The 20,449-nt window shown below is 41.9% G+C and overlaps 1 protein-coding gene across 3 annotated transcripts in view; it reads left to right on the forward strand.

Annotated features, from left to right (window-relative positions):
• Window positions 1-20,449, forward strand: part of HOOK3 (hook microtubule tethering protein 3) — a 95,092-nt gene that overhangs the window by 18,594 nt on the left and 56,049 nt on the right. For 2 of the 3 annotated variants that reach the window (XM_075931325.2, XM_075931327.2), the window contains exons 3-4: window positions 8,968-9,040; window positions 18,093-18,143. In XM_075931325.2, the coding sequence (XP_075787440.1) occupies window positions 8,968-9,040; window positions 18,093-18,143 (124 nt within the window). Of the gene's footprint in view, window positions 1-2,355; window positions 2,545-8,967; window positions 9,041-18,092; window positions 18,144-20,449 lie in introns of all 3 variants that reach the window. The other variant, XM_075931326.2, reaches the window with a different exon arrangement.

The raw sequence follows: 20,449 nt of genomic DNA on the forward strand, positions 1-20,449 counted from the left end.
AATTAGTATTTCATCTGCTGGAGTTAATCCCTTCAGGTCATGAGAGTTAAACTGGCAAAGCAGCATAGGGAAACTTGATGCTTGTGTAATATAAGTTCTGCAATAAACAGAAAGCATCTGTTTCTAAGGCTGCCAATCTGACACCACTCAAAGATGTTCAATTCTTAAAAGGTTAAGTGAGGGGGAAAAACCTCTCTGTACTTGGGATTGTCATGAATGTTGGTAATAGACCTTTGATGGCATCAGCTATGGATCAAGACACTGTATACCCTAATTCAGAGTGCATCACTAGTTAGCTGGGAAAGTAGGTTTATTTTCAGTATTTATTTTCAAGTGTATCAATACTTACTTATCCTATACAGAGAATTTTCTATTTCTGTATTGAGACTAGGGGTAAGCATCTAATATGCAGTTAATTTGGAGCCGGAATTAAAGATATGGCAGTTGATTGTCCCCCCACTTTACGGTAGCCAAAGAGGGTTATCCTCTATGGCTTCTCTTGCCAGGGAGCATGATACTCCCTGGGGTACAATTTGGGGGGGGAAATTTTGGCCCACAGATCAACTCGTGTCCAGTGGGGTGAACTAGTTGGTGGCCTGGCAACTTTTAAGAAGGCTCTGTGCCCGATAGTTTCATTCTGCTTTTGAGGAAATTGTATAATTTAGGAAACCCAAATAAGCCCAACAGACATGTAAACAGGTTGAGGCCCATCCTCCACAATGCTCACCTCCCACACTGAGCCCAGAGGAAAGGGGAGTGGGGGCTGCGGCCGCCGGTATTTATAGTTTGGGCGCCTCAACAGTACTTAAATTAAAAGATTTGATACATTACCTGTGTTCATTAAATCAAAACTATTTGTAATGTCGAACGGCTCTCGTGTGATTTAAAAACTCTCTGATATTCAAATGTTGTTTAGAGGACATTCAAGAGGATACGAAAAAGAAAACAATGAAAATATTTATACTGAGCCCAGTTGTAAACTAGCACTGTCTTACTATTCTGTGTGTCATGAAAAATAAGTCAGTGTTTTAGGCCTTAGAAAAGAAGAAACCACAACATAAATCAGATGCTATAATAGCATAAATAAAGGGACTATTGCTATCTGAAGCAGAAGCCACCCTAGCAGAGTATGTTGAAGAAAGGCAATCGCTTGGGAATAAGAAATCTTGTTAGTAAACTCTGTAAGAAGTCAAGATTCTAGCTTAACTATTCTTTAATCTTGTTTTAGAACATTCATGAAAGCAAGACCATATTGTTACCTTATATAGTTTGGACATTCTTTTATCACAAAGTTATGCACATGAAAGAGAGGAGAGGGCTATACTGTATAATTTGAATAGTCATTTATCATGAATGATTTGCTTTATACTGTGTACTTCCCATACCGTCATCACTAATCAGTGGGCGATAGGATTTTTTTTCTGTCTCCACATGTTGGCCAATACATGAGGCTGAATGGTGTGCACAATTCAAAATAGGGGTCTTCAGAAATGTCTTGTATATAACAAAAAATACAATTATTGGGTGACATGGGGAGGGAAATCTCAGCAGATTTTTTAATCATATTTTTAACCTTTTCACTTCCAAGGGCAGTGTTCCCAGAAAATCCATCCTGACTTACTGTTTCCATGTACACCGGGGGTATTCATTTGCACAATGATAGTAGGTGAAATGTGTGCAACATAACATTTGCCTTTCTGTAACAGCATTTGAAATGGAAAGGTGCTTAGTGATCACTAGTGTTATCACTTTTTATTTTCCAGCTTCATTAAATGCTTGCTTTCACATCCCGTGGTTTGTAATAAAGACTAACTAAGCAATTTGTAAGGTCAGGTGATAAACCCCATATAATAATTTGGGCCCATCAAAATAGATTTTGTGGCTTTCTAAAGCCTTGTTAAGCGAATAACATTGTGGGCATGCTAGATGGAAATGTTGGAGCTACTGATATACTTAGAAATGTTTCCCAAAACTATGAGTGTCCTACTGTTGAAAAATGCTTTGGAGCAAAAGAATTGTAATGACAGCTGATTTTGAATTCTTTCAGAGAAGTCATCAGGCATTAAATCATTTAAAAAGAAAATTATAGTTGCTTCTTTTGGATTCTTTTAGATTCTCAGGTATCTGTGGCAGTAAACACAATAGCTAGTCAACACCTGTGTCTCAAAGCTTGCACATAAGTCTAGCACATTATGAGTACATCTAAGTACTCGGCAAGGTAATCAGAAAGCATTAGGCTAAACCATTTTAGAGACTATGGAGGAAAAACATTGGCTCATCAGCTATTTTAAAAATATCTATATACAATTTGAAATAGCCAGTAAAGTTTTCCTTTTGCTCCTTCAATTCAAACAGGTGCCACAGAAAGGACTCTTAGTCCAGAGGCAGGCGGGACTATGCAAGCAAAGGAGGGGGAGTCCAGGGCTGAATTCTCCAGTCCACCATTCCTCCTAGATCAGCAGCATGACTCCCACTCCTGTCCCAAGACAACCAACTAATTGAGGGAAAACTGTCGCAGGAGTAGAAATGCATGACAGGAGAAAGGTGGGTGCTAGAAGTTATTCAGAAGAGTTGTTGAGTAAAGTTAAACCAAAGATTTGAGCACTCCAGCAACATCCTTTAATTCAGTGAAGTGCAAATTGATGGTAGGAGCCAATAGATTACTTCCTGCAAATAGTTATTGTAGAGACAGTACCACAGACATGCTGTCTGGTACTTACTCTAGTCATCTTCAGTAACACCCAAGAAAATTTGAAGGGTTCTGAGAGCTTGATCTGAAAATCTCTGAACAAGTGTACCTCATTAGAATGTAGAACTGCAGTGTATCAGGTCATAGATCAGGGGTGGCCAACCCATTAGAGACGAAGAGCCAAAATAGCAGCGGATAGTGAAAAGAGCCACATATTATCTATTTATTTTTATATATCTATAGATAGATAGATATACTACACAAAATGTAGTGATGAAAATAACATTACAGGCCATTTTGGACAAAGACGAATAAAAACGTTTAATTGCTTCAGCCTGGCAAACAATAGCTTTTGAATTTTCTTTAATGAAATACAGTGTAAACCAGGTTCATGCTGATTCTTTTTTTTGCACTGGAATTGAAATATGACATCTCTGTTGGTTGCCTTATTCTTCATCCATGAAGACTTTGAGTGTAAGGTGCTTCAGCCTTTACCCCCCAGTCTAACCCAGTGGTCTCCAACCTTTTTACACCCAGGATCACTTTTTAAATGTCAGGGCAAGCCAAGATCTACCCCTCCCCTTCCTTGAGGCCCCACCCTCTCTGCTCCCCTCCTCTTCAGCATTTGCTGTCCCCAGCCTTACTCTCACTGGGTTGATACAGGAGGTACAGGCTCTGGGATGGGAATGAGGGATTTGTGCGTGGGAAGGAGTGAGAGGTGCAAGCTCTGGGAGAGAATTTGGGTCCAGGAGGAAGTGGAGAAGGGTATACTGGCTCAGGAAGGAGGCTCCAGGCTGGAGAGTGTAGGGATTTGGGGAAGGTTGGGGTGCTGAGCAAGCGGTTAGCTTGTAGATGTGAGGGTGCAGGAGTTTGGGTTGGGGACATGAGAGGCTCAGGAAAGGGGGTTCAAGTGTATGATAAGCTCAGGATGGGATCTGGGTGTGCGTGTGCACGCACATGAGTGTTATGATGCTGTGGCCAGATGAGGGCTTGTTGGCCAGGCTTCATTTTTAAATAAAACATTGTCAAACACAGAATGTTTCAGCATTGTCTTTATTTATGGGAGGGGGTGGGGGACCAGTTTTGATTCAGGGGTCACTGACCCACAGAAAAGTCAGTCGGGGCCACACAAGTGAGATGGAAAAAACCAGCCCCTCCAAAACTCCCCAAGCCTCACTAATGTGGCCCCAACTGAGACACCTCACTCCCCTGGTACCCCAGCTGCAGGCCAGATTAATTCTTCTGGGGTTTCACAGTTAGTGGAATTTTTGGACACCCCTACAACCTGAAGTGGGGCCAAAAATGAGGGATCCAGTGGGTGGGACAGAGCTGCCAGTGAGTGGGATAGGGATAGGGGTGCAGAATCTGGATGGGAAATAGGGTACAGGAGCAAACTGGGGATAGGTGTCTGGCCCTGGCCAGGAGGGAGGGGGCAGGAGTGGGGTGCTGGTGGGTGTTCGGCCAAAGGGTAGGAGCAGGGTGCTGGTGGATGTCTGGCTAGACTATTTCATCCCATCAGTCGCTTTGAGAAAGGTAAACTGTATTATCCCTGCCTGAATTTTTTTGAGGGTTGCTCTACCTCACTGCCTCCTGTATAAGGTCCTATATCTGAATGTGTCTTCTACCCTTGTGGGTTCACTATGAAAAAGGAGGGAATTATTTATCACTCCATTTTGTAAAAGAGCATCAGGAAAGCGGACTGTCGCTGGAGAAAATTTCCACTTAGGGAGCTATTAGACTCCTCACCAGGTATTCAGTTTTCCATGAGTAACCAAAATACTTTCAGCAAGAACACAGCTAATTGGATCAGACAGAATATTGGCTAGAAATCTGACGATGCTGGACACTCTAGTTTCCTGCATCACTCTGTTTCCCCATCAGTTTATCAACCTCTTTGATGGAAGGTCCTCACCAGGCACTCAGGGCAGATTACAGTAGAACTAGAAAGGCAAAACCAAGTTTAATATTTTCCACCTTGGTTCAGTGCTAGCTATTCTTGCCACAGCAGCCTTCGCCTGGAGGTTGCTTTGGCCAAACTCCTGGTTAGCATTCCATGGTTAGAAGAGATTCTCGGGTACATTTTGAATACAGAGCTCGACACCCTCACTGGGAGGAGAGTGTCTCTCGTGGGCATGTACAAATAGAAGCTATGGGAGAAGGCGATTTCCTCACTTATTTATTCTCCCCTGAAATGAAACCTGATACATGTAAGAGTGAAGTGCAGATGGAGAGAGGGGCAGGATGCCTTTGCCCCCTCCCAGGAATACCGTGAAGGAAGTTGTCTGTCCAGTACTCATACTATACTCATTGCTTGGTGCCTGAGGAAGGCATAGATGATCGCTACTCTTGACTATCAGAAAATGGTCCTCCAGGCTGAGCAGAACTAAGACTGACATCCAGACGTTGCACCTTTTCACTGGTGGCTGGCATACTTGTTTAATAAACAATGAACAGCAAGCTTTTCCAAATCATTCTCTCCTGCGCATCAGCATTGCCTCATTCTTGTCCGGTGTAAGTTTCAAACTAGCGGTCACAAAGGAGAATGTGAAACTAGGTGTCAGCATAAGCATGGCTCTACTGCCTGAAATGCTGTTCATTAAATTACTGGGGTGAAAAGAGGAAAACCTTGTGGCAGAACATAGGAGAGTAATAACGTAGGGCTTTCTAAAAAAAAAGGCCCAGATGATCCATCACAGCCACTCTTGATAAGTCATTCATATAAACTGATGCAGTATGGTGTATGTCTGCTGAAAGATATAACAAGATCAACTTGGACGGCTGACTTTTGTTCGTGGCCGAGGTCCGTCAAAGATACTAATGTAGTTTTTGCAGTTTATCCAGCCCTCCATCTTTGGAATGGGGAGATTTGGGACTGAATGGAAAACTAAGTAAAAGAAAGGATGGATTCTTGAGCAAGGTCTTCAACACTGCTATAAAAGAGATTGGCATAATGCTTGCATGTACTCATTGACAACTTTGTCAGTAATGAAAACAAACCTTCACTCCTGGATTTACCTGTTCGTGAGGAAAATGGGTTAATTTCACAGCTAATTGGACAAAGTCTATTTCATACACCTAGTGAGCTTCATCAGCAACACAAGATGAAATTCTACCAAATACGTTGCATTTGCTGTTTTGTAATTTTGTATTTTTGTGCCTGTAGACATGGATTTAATCTGTCTCTCTGAATACAAGCAATTTGGAGTCTTATTGCCTGCTATTTCAAACATGTAACTGGGAAGAAAGATTTGTAGATGCTGTGTCAGAGAAAAAAGAAATATTCCTCAGCCTTCATCATAGTGTCTGTAGAGGAATGTATAAAATAGCACCTGGCATCTGTCAAGTTGAGATACTTTCACCACTGTGATCTTTTTCTTTTGCCATATACTGTATCACAGACCATTTATAAACTCTGATAACCACTGAGGAACATTATAGAGAAGGGATAACTTGTTACTAGTGCAACAGAAGTTCAGGACAAGAAAAAGCACTAATCCAATGGTTGGCCCGTAGTATCTGAGTATCACAAGGCACGTTAGAGCATTTGGTAGGTTCTAAATAAACGATCATCCCAAAAGCTGTCGAAGTGTCTTTAACTTAATACATGGGCTACGTCTAGACTGCAAACCTCTTTCAAAAGAGGCTTTTTCGAAAGATACTTTTGAAAAAGCCTCTTTCGAAAAAGAGCATCTAGACTACAATCAGTACTTTCAAAAAAGCAAGCCGCTTTTCGAGTGGGGGGAGGGGAGTGGCTTAATACTGATTAAGATGTAGAAGTTGCTCCTACTAAATCACTGATTTTTTTAAAAATTATTATGCCCTTTGTCTCTTCTTCATTCTGTTTGGCTGTTTGCTTTCTGCTTCATTCTGAGAGATGGAGTGTGTGTGTGTGTGTGTGTGTGTGTGTGTGCGCGTGTGCACAGATGCTTTTGGGGAGGGGAAGTCTAGAAGCTGATTTGGAGGGAAAAAAAACCCTGCTTTTTTTTTTACTGGGACTGAGTTAATTTTAGTTCCTGGTCTCTGTGTAGGTGGGAACATAACGCTGTCAAAATTCTGTGTTGTAGAATGGAAAATGTGGCTTTGAATAAACAGCTATCAGTAAGAAGCATTCTCTATTCTTATCTAGTCTCTGAACCTTGGGTGAAGGCATCGGCCAGAGAGAGAGAGAGAAAACAGCTGTTTATAGAAAATAGAATGGCAGAGTATACAAAGCGATAATGTGCCCCCATCATAGAGCACTGGGTTCTATCTTGGTTGCCTAATCTCAGGAGCCAAAGCTGGAAAAACTTAAAAGAAGGATGGGAGTAAAAATGTAAAGGTTTCATGGGGCTTAAAAGGAAAATACTTTTAAAATACTGGGATAGAAGGATAAAGAATTAAGAAGAGGTACAGATGTAGATTAAGTAAATATTCCTTTTCAACTTCTTCCACCCCAAAAGAATGGGTTTGTGTGATTTTGTTGTTGTTGAAATTAAAAGAATTACATTTTAAAGAAATATTTAATATTAGCATGTGGGAACTCACTGCTCCTGGAATTTATAGTAAGTAAGTGTGATTAGAGTTAAGAAGTGTATTAATTGTATCAATAATATCACATATTACAAGTATGCAAGCTAACTACTGTTATTGTAAAAGAATTCAAACTTCATGATTCCAGTTATCAGGTACTTTCCTGGTGGGGATGGGAAAGAAAATTTCCCCTTTGCAGATCATGGTACAGGTGGATTGGATGCTTTGTCTGGCTATGCTGGAAGAAGGACAGGAAACACTGGATGTGGTTTAATTAGGGTACAACTTTATTCTCAAATATCTGGAAGTCCCCAACAGGTACAAGTGTACAATGCAGGTCATCGTTTTAATATACACATGAGGGGCTTACCCATCCTTGTCCCCAGCCAACCCACTTCTGGGACTTCACTATCCCTCCTCCTCGAATAAGGTTACAGGGGGGAGGGTAACAAAGAGGAAAGGGGTTGGCTTCCTGCCATAACAGCCATAGGATACCTGAACCATCACTTCCCTTCTTGTTCTGCTCCTTTAAAGAGTACCTCCTTTAAATATATTGTCAATCCATTTTATCTGATCGCTGTATCCCTTTGCTATGGAATACCTACACTGGACTGCCGCCCTATGGTTACATAAAGGCTGTGTCTACACTGGACCACTTATTCCGGAAAAGCAGCCGCTTTTCCGGAATAACTTGCTAGCTGTCTACACTGGCCGCTTGCTTTTCCGGAAAAGCAATGACAATCTACTGTAAAATTGTCAGTGTTTTTCCGGGAAAAACTATGCTGCTCCCGTTCGGGCAAAAGTCCTTTTCCGGAAAAACTGTTCCGGAAAAGGGCCAGTGTAGACAGCACAGTAGTCTTTTCCGCAAAAAAGTCCCGATCGTGAAAATGACGACTGGGGCTTTTTTCCGGAAAAGCGCATCTACATTGGCCACGGACGCTTTTCTGGAAAAAGTGCTTTTCCGGAAAAGCATCCTGCCAATGTAGACGCGCTTTTTCCGGAAATACGTATAACGGAAAACTGTTCCGTTTTAAGCATTTCCGGAAAAGGGTGCCAGTGTAGATGTAGCCAAAGAGTGACATAGCCTAATTCCCATTTCCCTCCAGACTTGCTGTGGGGAAGGTGAAAAACTCACCACTTCATGTTGGCCAATCTGGCGATGAAGAAGAAATTCCTTCACCCCCTGTGAAAGCAGCAAGTAGAGCAGGTCCCTCAGTGGAGCCTGATAAAACCCAGTATTTGGGATGGTGAGTGAGTGCTGCTCTGCCTGGTCCAGGTGAAAGAGGGCTTTTCCTGCACTGGCATGGACCTATGGAGACCCTCTTCTATTCTGGTCTCTGGCGGGAGGTTGGGATTCGTCTTGCCTAGAGCAGGAGGCTGGACTTGATGACCTTTAGAGGTCTCTTCCAGCTCTGTGATCATCCCCATGCTAATCTGGTCTGCCACTGCAGCCGACAGTCACTCACTGGCTCTCTGCCACTCAAAGGGGCACTCGCCTTTTACAATAAGCCAGATAATGCCTGTCCTCCCCACAGTTTAGGTGCAGTGGGGTTAGTATTATAGTCACCTCATAAATACTAGGTAAGTATTGGAAACATCTGGATAACACTGTGATGTGTGATATAAATTATTAGATAGCCACTACTAATAACCGTTTGTGTATGTGTGCATTTAAATGAGCATCAGTGTACGGTTCATCTGGAATCTCTATCTTATTAGTACTAGAAATTGGTTTTTGTAACGGATATGCTAATTTGATTTATTTTCAGAGACCCAGCATACTTTGATGAAAACTGGTTAAACAGAATCAAAACCGAAGTAGGAGACAATTGGAGGCTAAAGGTATTTTCTTCTTGTTTTCTTTTCTAAAATCAGTATTTTAGTTCTGAATATTTTTTCAATATTAACTTATTTCTAAGTTAAAATATTAGTTTACAGTAGAAGATATCAAATAAACTATTATAAATGCAATTAAGGACTCTTCCGTATCTAAAGTCTTAGCTCTTGTACAGTTTAATTCAATGTCAAAACCCAAGTTAATGATGTACACCCATTTCACTACTCTATGAGAGAACTTACCAGAAAAATGAACTCTAAAAGAACTTGGAAGGCTTTTAAGAACATTTCAACAGGTAGGAAATTTGAATGAAGGTAACATTTATTTTTTTAAATTAAGTATGGAAATGCACAACTAAATTACCCAAAAAATCTGAAGTGCAGTTCAAAAAAGGCACTGGAAAAATGACATCTTACTACTCTGCTTTTTATGTATATTCAGTCATATCTGTTTACTATAGAGAAAAAGGTAAAATGAAACTATTCTTTACTTCAGTGTCAGCTCAGCTGTGGAAGAGCAAACAATTCTGGTTTGGGTTTGTGCATAATCATCAGATTAATTAACTAATGTCTAGTTCAGTGGTGGGCAATAATTTTTGATGGGGGAGGGAACTCTAAGAGGCTAAGGGCCATACTTTTCTGTTGAGGGGACGGAGGTTGGGTGCAGAAGGGAGCTTGAGGTAGGGAACTGGGGTGAAGGAGAGGGTGTGGGGTCTGAAAGGGAGTTTGGGTAAAAGAAGGGATTGTCATCTGGGGCAGGGGATTAGGGTGCAGGATCTGGGAGGGGATATGAGTGCAGGAGAGGTGTCTGGCCTTGAGGGAGGGAAGTAGAAGAGGGTACAGGGTCTGGGAGGGAGTTGTGATCTGTGGTTGTGTGCAGAGGGTTTGGGTAGTGACCTGGGGCAGGGAGTTGGGATGCAGGGAGGAGATGGGGTGCCAGAAGCAGGCTCTGGCTGGGAGGCACTTTCCTAAGCGGCTCCTGGCCAGCAACCCTGCAGGACCCCGCCTGCTAGTAGCCCCAGACCACTCAAAGCATCTGGCTGCTCCCTGTGGCTCTCTGCTCTGTGTGGTGGGGGTGGGGGGAAGGGAGGGCGGGCAAAAGCACTTTGCTCCCCCTGTCCACAGCACAATTTCTCAGCTCCTATTGGCCGGAACTGAGAGCCATAGGGATCATCCGGCTACTTAAAGTGATGTGGGGCTGCTCTGTGTCTGAGGGTCCCGGTGGGGCAGGCCACAGGCAGGCTACATCTTGCCCACCCCGGTCTAGTTCCCGAGCCACTTGTGCAACTCAGTCACCTTGTAATAACATCTTTAGTTACACTTTTATAAATCCTCAAGTCAATAGATTGCATAGGTGTAATAAGTACTTTTTGACCTCCACAGACAAGGAAGAACACAGCCAGATGTTGAGAGCTCAGTGCTTGTTTGACATCACATAGCATCACAACAGGCTGAAAGTGCAGCTGCAGCTTTTGCATCTCTGTTTATATTGGAGGAAGGGAACAGTCTCCTGTCAGTTTGACAGGAGCTTGAATGTGATGCGAACACTCCCTTCATTCCTCCCTTGTCTCCCCCTCTCCCCTAAAAATAAGTTTAAAGAATCCCTGGTTATCTCTTCCCCTCCTAAATGAAGATTAGGGCAGCAGTAGCTGAGATTTGTTTGTTGAGCTCATTATTCTTAGTAGTTTTTCAGTCCTTCACTTAAGAAAGTTAAGAGCTAATATTTTCCATGCAAGAAATGCTCTAAAAGAAACAAACAAACAAAAAATCCCCCAAACAATGCAACCTTTAAGAGCTTCATAAAAAACAGTAAATGGCATCAACAAAATATTTAAGTCTTTCTTTGTAGTCTTGACATTTGCAGGGATCCTTGCTGTAAGGAGTAGGCATATCTGACCACACAGTTCCAGTAGGCTTAGTCTTCAGCTCTGTATATATTAGTAATTTGAAACGTGATAAGTGGGGATATCGTCAGAATGTGTGCTTGGATGGCTTTCGTCCAGATTTCAGATGTCAGTGGTGTTTCCCTGATGATTTTAATGATCGGAGTGAAAAAATTGATTACTGGATTAGCATGGTGTGTACCATCCCAGCAAGGCTTTGTCATAGCGAACAGCACAATATTCTTGCTGTTTGTCAGGCATGAGACAGAGCTCCATTCCCTGTCTCCAGGGCTTGCACTCAAAGTACAAATCAGCGAATGGATCCAAGGATGGGGAATAGATGAGGTAGAATAACCGTGCAACTGATCTTGTTTTCATGATGCACCCTTGACTGGATTCTCCTGGGTTCAGGCTGGGACAGTGGGACTGCTGTGTCCTTTTAAGTCTCTCCAGCTTGGGTTGTGTTTCGTAATGCTTTGCGGGTGACCAGTAGTAAACCCTCCTGTGGCTGTCATCTCTCAGTTCAGCTGCGTGTCAAGCCCAACGCTCAGCCATAGTGAGTTCTCCCAGAGCTGCTCACGAATCTCTGAGAGTAAGATACCCTGGGCTCACCCTGTGTTTAGTTTTTATTCCATGTGCTTGGGAAGCCCAAGTCCAGGCATGTCTGGAGGCATTGCTGAGCTTCCAGGCAAAACTGAGCAGTTCCCCTGGCATGGCCTCATGCAAGCGAGTCATTGCACTGTAGCTCCCTTGCTGAAAAATGACTGTTGAAACTCCACCAGGGCTTTGACTATTCTCCTTGCTATTCTCTGGGAAGCTAATAGCTAGCTGATTCACTAACTTACAATATGCTTTAGTGACAACTATAGAACACATTCACATAATTTCATACGCATTGATGATATACATATACAGACAGATAAATGACTTTCAGCAGATCATAACCTTTTCCCGGATACCTTACAAGGCATGCTTTGTATGCAAGATCACATTCATATAAAAATGAGGAATATGAAGGTTACTAGGGTCCTTTCCAAGGTAGAGTTTCACCTTCCCCCCCGATATCCTCCTATTGTTGGTGCCATTTCCAATGAGGAATTAAATAAATTACGTTCTTATAAATTTTGGATAATCACAGTCATTAGTAATCCATCTTTTCTATTGGTAACAAATAGCCTCGCCTTACCAATTTTAGTGTAAGAAATATTTTTTGTAAAAATCTCTAAAACTGAAAAGATAATTATCTCTTGCCTTGCTTAGTGCAAAAGCAATCCACTTTGCATAATTATATTTTAGATTGCATGCAGAACAGAGATTTTTCTATTAAAAAAACATTTTGGAAGCAGAATGCCAATCATTGCAACTTCCCTAAACTACAATGTTCCTGTGGTCAGAAGATATAGGAATATCATGAACTGAAGAGGCCTGGTCATGCACTTTGAAAAGTGGTTGATCCCATTGCTGTACATAGTGTTTTGAGACTGTACGTGTTTTCAACATATTTTTATGACTGTACATAATATTATTGACACTGTAGAGGGGATGAGAAGAAAAAATTGGGTCACTTCCTGTTTTTCTCATTCAGTATGGTATTGTTCAGAAATTAATAAATTTTGGGGAAAGGTTGAACAATATGTTCCCAATTATCTCCTATCAGATCCCAAGCTTTTTGTCTTTGATATTTGCCTGGGCAATCAGACTGCAGCATTTGTTAAAAACGTAGTTTATTTCCTTTAAATATTGAGTAACATGGTCCAACCTTATAATGATAGTTTGTTAGATTTTCTACCATTAAAATAGATCGTTGGATGTCTTGTGCAAAGGGAGGATGTCTTTGAAGATGGATGGCTCTCCGTTTGAAGCAAAATGAAACAGTCTATTAAATTAGGATATAAACCGTTTAGTTTTATAATTCAACCAACCAAACCTGGATACTACTTGCTACTCTATAGCAATTTTTTTCTTGCTATAGAGTAGTTTTTATACCACTTCATGACCCTTTGGGAAGTTGCTGTACTAGAATGCTATTAACACTTTAACTTCCCCTCTCCTGGGACTGTGACAGCTCATTCTGCGTGAGCTCAGATCACCTCTTTGCCCCAACCAGGCAGATGGTGGGTTAAGCATGGAAAATGAGCAAAGCCAGTATGTCAGTTCAATCATGAGAGTGCCACTGACATTTGCAGTGAGCCCATATGATTGTGGTCTGATCTATATGGGAACTTCTAAAAATAGGCTACTACCACATGAGCTGTTAATTGAAGAACTATGTAGAATACAACTGAAACCTACTACAATAACTGTATAGACCTCAAACAGACTTTAGATATAATTAGACAAAAATGGTTTTGGCAAGTCTTGAGGACGTGTGGCATCCTTGAGAAATTGATTGAGCGGATAGAAACGTCTACAGCAAGTCTATGGGCGAAGTGCGAGTAAATGGAAAGATACTGGATGACTGTAGAGCTGAGACAGGGATGCACACTATTGTCAGACTTGTTCAGCTGACTGCTGAAAGCAATAATGAATCTAGCATGGACAGATGGAACCAGCAAACTCATGCTATGTGTGAGGATAGTCAAGGATTTTATTGACTTCAGAGCATTGACAGAGGAGGATTTACAGGGAATAACTGAAAAGGTAGATGTGGACAATAGAACATTCAGACTGAATGGCAACTGAAAGTCAAGGGGAAGAGATAAAGATCATATGCAAAGAACTGAAACATATGGAAAAAATGATGTACCTTAGAGGACTGGTATCAAGAAATGGGAATTGTGTAGCTGACATGGAAAGAAGTATCAGACTAGCTGTTATGGCATTTGGAAAACTTTGCAAGACCTTCAAGGCTAACGACATTTAGATGAAAAACTAATAACCTGTATGAGATGATTGTTGTATCGATACTGCTTTATAGTGTTAGATGTTAGACCAGTTGAAGTTGGAGTTAGTTTTATTATGGTGGGTCTTATGATTGGGTCTGTTATACACTGGCGTTACAGCAAACACGTGAGTGAGGTATATCAAGTTATTGCTTGTTGTGGAGGGGGAAAGGTTACATCACAGGAATCAGATGTTGGGTGTCTTTTCAGTTAACTTAGGTGCCCTAATCTTGGTAGCGATCTCTTACACCAAAAGGGGTATAGTCTGCGTTGGGGATGATATGGAAGGAAGGCAATCGCTTTGTTTTCAATTAGGGGATCTTGATTCGCCGATGGGGAAAAGGATAGTATTTTTCATTTTATTTCTTTGTCACTTTTGGGAAACATTCAAGGTCCCCGTGTACTCTGCGGTAAACTGGACTTAATTCTGCAGCATGGCCATTGGTTTCTGTGGCACTTTGGTGCAGCAGGCTGGAAATTCTGCGGCAGCCTCAGGTAAATTCAAAACTGGAGGTGTTCAATGAATCAGACATGAAAATGAACAATACAATCATTCCCAATCATGTTTGATTTGATATTAAAATCAAGTGATTTACCTTTCCTATAAATGTTAAATTTGCTGCAGATTTTTGTAATGACAATTTATAACTGCTATAAACAGGGTTTTTTTTACAGAGGTTCGGGGGACCTGTATGCTTCGGCAGTTGGGTAGGAAATTGTTGGACATTTTGACACCTTAGAAGGTGTGGGAGGTGGGTTAGGATTGAGGAATTAATGACAATTCTTTGTTCAGTCTGACATCATTAGAGAGTTTGGAATACCTTCAGTTTGCTCTATGGTCTCTCCTATTTCTCATTTTAGGCTGATTATGATCTGAAACATCCAAGTGGACAGCATCTTTGCTTGTCTGCTTTGAGATTTTATAGTCATAACACCTAGGCGCCTATCCCATGTGGTTTTAGATCTGTGTATGTAGGTGGTTACAATTTAGAACTTGTTTGCTTTACTGGAATTGGAAAATGGGAGGGTATGATTAGAACAGTTGGACCATCTCCTCCTCCATTTTGAATTCATGGCTCACATTTGTGTGCTATTTTTGGATGAAGGGCCTGTTTCATTGTATAGCCAATGGAGAGTGATTGAACTGAATGGCTTTCAGAATTCTCTATGTTGGCTAAGTTTGTTGTTGGCCAACTACTTTGCTCTTAACATCACTACAATGAGTGCTACATTTTCTCTGCGTTATTTTACAGGGTCTTGATGGAATACAAATGATACGTGGCACTGATTAGTGTACTCTTTACTAGATTATATATAAAGTGTGTTTATAATTCTTTCCCATTGTTCTAACATATGTGCAGGGTTTTTTCCACTCCCCTGCATAGTATCTTTTACAAATCCATGATATCTGTGAGTGGCTATGGCTGGTGCACTGGCTGGGGAAACCTAGCTGCCGACATACACCAGTTTCTCATCAACAGTTTTATATCTACATCCTGGCCAAATGGGAAGGATCAAAACAGGATTAACCTCTTCCAGGGGACAGATGCAAAGTTGTCTTTGGTTGGAGTTCTGGCCAGTCTTACTTGGTGAGGTACTGAGGGTGCTTCTGTCATGGAGTCAGAGCCAGAGCCCTCGTAGTTAGTAAAATCGAGATGGGAGTGAGTTAGTTCTTTTTTTGGCAGAGTGGAGGGGCCTCCCAGGGTTGAGATCATCTAGAAGCTACAACAGATATAGAAAGTAAGGAATGCGGTTTAAGTACGGTATATTTAGAGATTTGACCAAAACGTCCCCGAGAGCTCCAGAAGGTGTTAAATCCACGCCCAGGCCTGCCTTGCTCTCTCGCTGATCCTGCACCCCCGTAGCAGCAAGAATAGATTCTGCCAGCAGTAGAATAGCGAGGTTATATTGCTCCTCCAGGATACAGCACAGCATAGACGTGGTGTGTTTACAGGATTCAGGGCCAGGGTGTTTCAGATCCCTTGGGTTAGGGTCCATCATCCCTAGCCCACAGCCCCAGCAACCTCAGTCTGTCTCCCTCATGGTTCCAGCCCCAGACTGACCCTTCCCCCGAACACTCACTTCCCTAGTTCCCTCACTGCCCCCAACTCGTCTGACCGGTTGGGTCTTTGTCTACGGGACTTAGGCAGCCCACCAGCAGGGCTTTGTCCCGTAGACAAAGACCCAATCAGTCAGATGAGTTGGAGCAATGTGGGAACTAGGGAAGTGAGTGCTCACAGGCAGAGGCCAGTTGGGGTCATTCACAGCCCACAACCCAAGCACACCAACCAGCAAGATACTGACACTACATCACAGTGCAGAGGGACACCGGAATAGAGCAGACAGCACCCCCACTACTCCACACCTCACTTGTAGGACATAGTATTTCTTGTTCTTCAAGTGTGTGTCACTATGGATCCCACTCTGTATGTGCGTGGCCCTCGTGTGTGGGAGCGGAATCTTTGAGCTGCAGTAACCATCAGGCCATGCCTGCACCCTGTTGGTCCTTGTCCCTGCTCCCATAAGGGCGTAAAGCTCAGCAGAGTGGCTAGAACCATCCTTCAGTTCTCTCATACTGCCTGTGCTAGCGAGACAGATCTGGGCTGTATATATCTGCTGCACCCTTCTCCAGCAACAAGGAAAGAGAGGAAATACCATAGGTAGGTAACTAGGGTTAATTCTCTTCAGGAAATTCTTGTAATTTTATTGCAGAACTCCTCCCTATCGCCCCCAAACATGAGTTGTTATTGGGTACTTTTCACCCACAACCATTACCATGGTGGCTCCAAACCCTGTCCATCTCACAAATAACATACTCTCCTCACAGATGCAGGTGTCCGTGGTCTATTCTGTTTCGGTGAAAGCCATTGGACTGCCAGTTTTTCTCATCAAGAATGAGAAAATAGGGAGACACTAGGCTAAAACTATTTCTTTTGGAGTGGTCAGTGAGGGGCACTGCAGACCCAAAGGAATAGGTGTCAGGCTGCACAAAGAGACCTTGTACCTCCAAGCCCAGTCAGTGCTCTTGTGAGCTGGGATGCAACGCATAAGGCTAATTCATCCATGACAGCCCAATGTCAGCTTGTCACCGGTGGCTACTCCAGCACCAAAGGCCTGTGATGTATCCTCCGCTTGGAAACAAGGTAGACCAGAACACCAAATGAGACATGGTTGCTTAGAGAAGGAAAAGCTCAGAGGCCTGAGAAAAGAGCATTTGCCTTCTGTCTCCTCCTGGGAATTGGGCAGAAACTCATACAGGGCCAGTGACATAGCATTAATTTCTGGCCCCGTACCAAGTAGGGATGTAAAATCCTGTTTAATCAGTTAACCTATTAAGTGGGATCTCACGCGGAGCAGCCCCCAGTGCACTTGGCACTAACTCTGCTGTCTAAATTCTCAGTAATGGCAACTCCTCCCCCCCCCCCCCCCGCCCCCGGTCAGCACAACCTTTAGTGAGGATCTGCTCCTCTTCTTTCCTCGCTGAGCTGTTCTCTTTCCCTCTGACCAGCCCAGAGCCTTCCCTTCTCCCATTTACCATGATCAGGAAATAGTTCACCCTCTCAGTTCGGAGCCCCAGCCCATACCTGTCACTTTCATGACACTGGTTTGAACAGCCCTCGCCTAGACATTTTTCACTGTGGCCTGAGTCAAAGCTCATGCCAGTGAGTAGGAATTGTTCTCATTCGCTTCATTGTGCTTCATTGACTGGCACGGGCTTTGGATCAGGCCCACAGTATGGGACAATCTTATATAGTATTTTTATGATCATAATGAATTATTGATTCTGGGAAGATACTTTTCACTAGAAATTCAACTAGACTTACATTTGTGTATGTGGTTCTGCTTTCAATATTACTTGTGATTTATTTTGGCCTGCTTTGTGTACCCCACATTTGTTTTTATATATTTACATGCTGCAGTAGAACTTTGATTTTACTAACACCAGCCTTGCAAATGACCAGTTATATAAACCACTTTTCTGGAAAGGCAGGGGAAAAAAAATCACATAATGAAAGTGATGTCAATGAACAAGTTGCCATATCTTCACACTACAGTCTCTTCAATGGATCGGAATTATCTCTGCAGTGGTTTAAAAAACAAAAAGGACGATTCAGTGCATGATACTGTAACATGCACTGTACCTGCCATAATTTTGAGGTGTACAATTTTTTTGAACATTTCAATTTTATAAATTCCAGTCCTCAATTAGTTTGTAAAATTAGAAGTTCTACTGTATCTTAAATTCAGTAGCTTTATATATTTAATTTCTCTTTTCCCTCTTCCATCAAACAGATAAGCAATCTGAAGAAAATTTTAAAAGGAATATTGGATTATAATCATGAGGTAAGAACTATTTCCCAGTGCTCTGTACAAACCTTTCTTTCTACTGAATGTTTTCATTATGCGCGTTGAACGTGTTACTGAATATTGATTTGTTGAGCATTAGGTCCAGATATATTACAGGTGCTCAGCACTCAATAGCTCCCAGTGGAGCTGAGCTCTTTGAAAAAAATCTGACCCTTATCTCATGCAATGGAATTGTTCATTTTTCTAAGTAGCCATTCTGTATTTTATCTGCCCTTCCATACTCTTCAACCCTGTCTTACCAAAATAAATGAACTTAGCATGGGCTGTCCTTGAGTACTAGACCTCTCCAAAGCTTTATTGCCATCCTTCATCAAGTATTCCATTAAGGAGCAAACCCAGCTTCCAAACTGTGTTGAAAATAAAACCACTAATACTCTTAAGCATCTTGACGTGAAAATAGTAGGTGCCTGGTGACTCTGTATTGGAGTTAAATGCATACAAATTAAAGCTTGTCTGTCTGATGTTTTCTTCTACGCCTAGTGAAAACTCTCTCTCTTGGATTGTGTGTATGTGTGTGAGAGGAAAATAGTCAGTTGAGGCAGAGAGAGAAAAGTTCATTAAAAGTTTTAATTTCAGACTGTTACAGCTGTACTATGGAAGCTTCTACAGAGAAGCTCTTGTGCTACTTGTCTCCAAGACTGCACTGCGTGGGAGGGATAAGATATGTATTCCCTGCTATGTGCTGAGGTAGCTGGTGTATTAAGAATGCAGAGAAATGGGCACAAATGGGGCATATCAGAGAGATTTCATACTCCAAGCACTTGTTTTCTCTCAACACGTTACTATTTTGGAAAAGAGGAAGAGAATACATTTGCTAAGACTTGGAGGGGAGAGGGGAGCTTCAGAAATGGGGGCCTAAAGACTCCCAAATTGAAACTTAATAAATAGGCTAATTTTCAAAAGTTCTAGGTATGCTTACATTAAAGTCTCAGAAGGAAAGGAATTGAGCAAACATGTTTTTCAGCAAACATGTCAAGGTCTGTAAGTTGCTCAGCACGAATCTATCAGAAAGACAAACATACACTTTTCTAGGGACTTGTTTGTTATCTGCCGTGTAAAGACCCTTATGGATCCTTTTCCATGCCCTTCACACACACTGCTCGCTACCTTTGCTTGTCAATCTGGATTCAAAATTATCTTTTTTTACAGTTCATTTGGCAGATACTTCTTTCATAGCCATGTTGAAGGAAGAGCACTTTCTAATTGGAGTATCATAAATACATCAGGACCTGCGCAGGGCTGTTCCTTTACCAACAGAATATTGCTTTAAATTCTAAGCTTCCTCTAGTTTCCTTAGTCTCTAATGCAGAGGTGGGCAATAAAATGAAGGCGGTTTGCCAGGGCTAGCCTCTGGTGCGCTGCTGCCACTTTATTTACCTGCGCCTCTGCAGGTGTGGGTGCTTATAGCTTCCATTGGCTGGGGATCACAGTTCCCAGCCAATGGGAGCTGTAGGAAGCGGCATGGACCACAACACTACTTTGGCGGCTCCCATTGGCCGGGAATAGTGATCTATGGCCAATGGGAGCTGCAAGCACCCGTACCTAAGGAGACACAGGTAAATACAGAGGCGGTGGCCTGCCATGGGCTAACTCCGTTTTACCAGAAATATCTTGCTAATATGATTATTTTGTAATCCCAACCCCATAACCTCTATCGCCAAGTGACGTATGTCCTACCTAGCCTCCCAAACAGCCTCTGCAAAGAAATATAAACATTTTCGTCGCATATTACAGATTGGACCAGTGTAAAAATTGGATATCAAAATAGCCATACTGTATTGATTATATTATTCATTTTATGTTTTACTTAATACAAATATTCATTTTCAGTTTACATGTATCTGCTATAGAATTCACATGCTGGTTCACTTGAGTGACAGAAAAATGAAGGATCCTTGCTAAAGAATTTGGGTCCCCATAGTACACATGGGTATTAGTTATATTAATGCCTATTCTTTGGGCAAGGCGTATAAGGCAGTCTTCTGTTGTAATCTTTTTAAAACAATTTGATTTGTAAGACAGTCATGTGGTATTCTATACATACATTTGCTAGATACTTTTGAGTAAATATCTTCCCCAAAGTTGAGTGTTTTTTGGATTAAAAAATTAGCAAATAAATTACACATTCCTTTCAGTCACTCTTTTTTTTTTCTCTGTTTACATTTTTGATCTGTTAAATTGACTGTTTTTTCTACCTGCAGTTGATATGCTAAAATTTTGACTCACCCCACTTTTCATAGTAATAGCTTCACCTCTTGCAAAGCTTTTTACTAATCTAGCAG

This window comes from Pelodiscus sinensis, chromosome 6, assembly GCF_052426305.1.
Source record: "Pelodiscus sinensis isolate ZL-2025 chromosome 6, ASM5242630v1, whole genome shotgun sequence".
Classification (NCBI taxonomy): Eukaryota; Metazoa; Chordata; order Testudines; family Trionychidae; genus Pelodiscus; species Pelodiscus sinensis.